Source organism: Charadrius vociferus, unplaced genomic scaffold (genome assembly GCF_000708025.1).
Source record: "Charadrius vociferus isolate BGI_N301 unplaced genomic scaffold, ASM70802v2 scaffold964, whole genome shotgun sequence".
NCBI lineage: Eukaryota > Metazoa > Chordata > Aves > Charadriiformes > Charadriidae > Charadrius > Charadrius vociferus.
In genome coordinates, this window is record NW_009647945.1 from 706,038 (window position 1) to 708,325 (window position 2,288).

The 2,288-nt window shown below is 64.2% G+C and overlaps 1 protein-coding gene across 1 annotated transcript in view; it reads left to right on the plus strand.

Moving 5' to 3' along the window:
- Positions 1 to 54: 54 nt before the first annotated feature.
- LOC104284889 (MTSS1-like protein) overlaps positions 55 to 2,288 on the plus strand; it is a gene marked incomplete at its 3' end in the record, with an annotated part of 10,027 nt that continues 7,793 nt past the window's right edge. Inside the window, exons 1-3 of the mRNA XM_009883268.1 lie at positions 55 to 60; positions 1,825 to 1,886; positions 2,003 to 2,076. Coding sequence (XP_009881570.1) covers positions 55 to 60; positions 1,825 to 1,886; positions 2,003 to 2,076 — 142 coding nt within the window. The remainder of the gene's footprint in view (positions 61 to 1,824; positions 1,887 to 2,002; positions 2,077 to 2,288) is intronic.

Consider the following 2,288-nt stretch of genomic DNA (forward strand, 5'->3'; position numbering starts at 1 on the left):
CCTTATTGCGGTGGCGGGTGGCTTTCCGCCCCCCCTCGGCCTCCGTCGGGGAGGATGCGGGTAGCGAAGCCCGGTGGCGGTCCCCAAGCCGGTGGCGTCCCCGAGCCGGCTTCGTTCCCCCTGCCTCTCTTCCAGCCTGCTCGCCGTCCCTGCGTGACCTTGGCATGTCCTTGTCCCCGTTGTCCTCGTCCCCATCCTCCTCCCGCCCGGCATCGTGGAGGGGTGGGGGCATCGTGACTTGGCCCCTCGTTTTGGGGGGGAGGACCTTCCGCTCGCTCTTCCCGAGGTGGCGTGGGGAAGGTGGCCCTGGGACGGTGGCCCTGCCCTCCGGCGATGGCAGTCCCCGGGGACTCACAGCCCCGAGCCAGGGCGCTGCCACAAGTGGCACGTGAAGTGGCATCCTCGAACCCCATCTTTGGTGGCTCCTGAGGAAATTGGGGCTTTCGTGGTCCCCAAAAAAACCAACGTGGGACTAGTCCCGTGGCCCCTCGGTGCAAACCGTGTCCCCAGAGGTGCCACCAAGCCAGACTCATGGGGATGTGCGGTGTCCCATGATGGCTCTGGTGCCTGTGTCCCACCTTGGTGGCCACCCCAGGAGGGTTTGCAAGCCCCCGGCACTGTCATCAGATGATGGCACCAGGATGGCACCAGGGTGGCCTCGCCAGGATGACAGCACTGGGACTGGCCGCACCGGGATGGCAGCACCAGCATGGCCTCACTCAGATGATGGTACCAGGACTGGTCTCGCTGGGATGGTGGCACTGGGACCAGCCTCAACGGGATGGCACCAAGATGGCCTCGCCAGGATGGTGGCACCTGGATAGCCTCACTGGGACTGGCCGTGCCAGGCTGGCACTGGGATGGCCTCGCCAAGAGGGCACCAGGATTGACCTCACCAGGACAACACTGACTGGCCTCACTGGGATGGTGGCACTGGGATGACCTCACCGTATTGGTGGCACCAGGATTAGCCTTGCTGGGACAGTACTGGAACTGGCATTACTGGAACTGGCCTCGCTGGGATGGCACCAGGATGGTCTTACTGCGACTGGCATCTCCAAGACACCGCTGGGACTGGTCTTGCCAAGACTGGCCTCACTGGGACAGCACTGGGATGGCCTCGTTGGGATGGTGGCACCAGGACAGCACTGGGATGGCCTCACCATGAGTGCACTGGGACTGGTTTTGCTGGGATGGCCTTGCTGGGATGGCATCAGGATGGCATCAGGATGGCCTGGCCATGATGGCACCAGGGTGGCGTCCCTGGGACAGCACCAGGGTGGCCTCCCCAGCACCTGTGACCTCTCCATGTCCCCCCGCAACCACCCCATTCCAGGGCTGGGGGGACCCTAGACCTCCCCTCCTGCTCCACTGGTCCTCGTGGGCTCAGGGGAGCCGGGGACTGGGGCTACCCGCTTGTGGGGCCGGAGCCCTCCACCACGGGGGTTTTGGCCATCACTGCCGATTTGGCCGTCACTGACTGGGACCTCTGCTGCCGGCCGGGATCTCAAAGCTCTCCTGCGCTCCAGCTCCTTTCCTCCCTTCAAATTTCCAAACCCATACGATGCCTTCACCCCTTTGAGGAAGAGGAGGAGGTCACCCAAAATCCCCAGGTCTCCATTGGTCTACCATGTTGGGTGGTCAGACTGGAAAGGGAAAAGGATTGTGCTCAGACTTTATTAGCCATCAGAGAAGCCACAGCTAGCTACCGAGCTGCCCCGTCTCTCTGTAACAGGGAAGGGGGGATTCATCCTGCCCTGGGGAGGAGGCGCAGGGTGGAGAGGTGCTCCGGTTGTCACTGTCCCCTTCCTTCCTTCCCTGCAGAGCTCCTACCCCATCTGGGAGGACTTCAACTCGAAGGCCACCAAGCTGCACTCCCAGCTCAGGTGAGTGGCCGAGGGTGGGACAGGGGACACCCCACCCCCCATCCCCGTCCCCCCCCAGGCACATCTCGGGGTGCCCAGCGCCTGCTGAGCTCCTCCCTTTGCTCTCTCCCTCCCAGGACCACGGTGCTGGCCGCAGTCGCCTTCCTGGATGCCTTCCAGAAAGTGGCCGACATGGCCACCAACACCCGAGGTAGGGTCCTCCCCACCCAGCGGGGGGTGTCCCCGTGCTTGGCCGGGCAGGGGGACAGCAGGCAAGTGTCCCCTGGGGGGTGTCCCCTGCCCAGGTGGCTTCAAGCCCCGGCTCTGCCATCCATGGAGACACGTCCAACGTGTCTCCACCATCCATGGAGACACGTCCAATGTGTCTCTGCCATCCATGGAGGCACGTCCAACGTGCCTCCG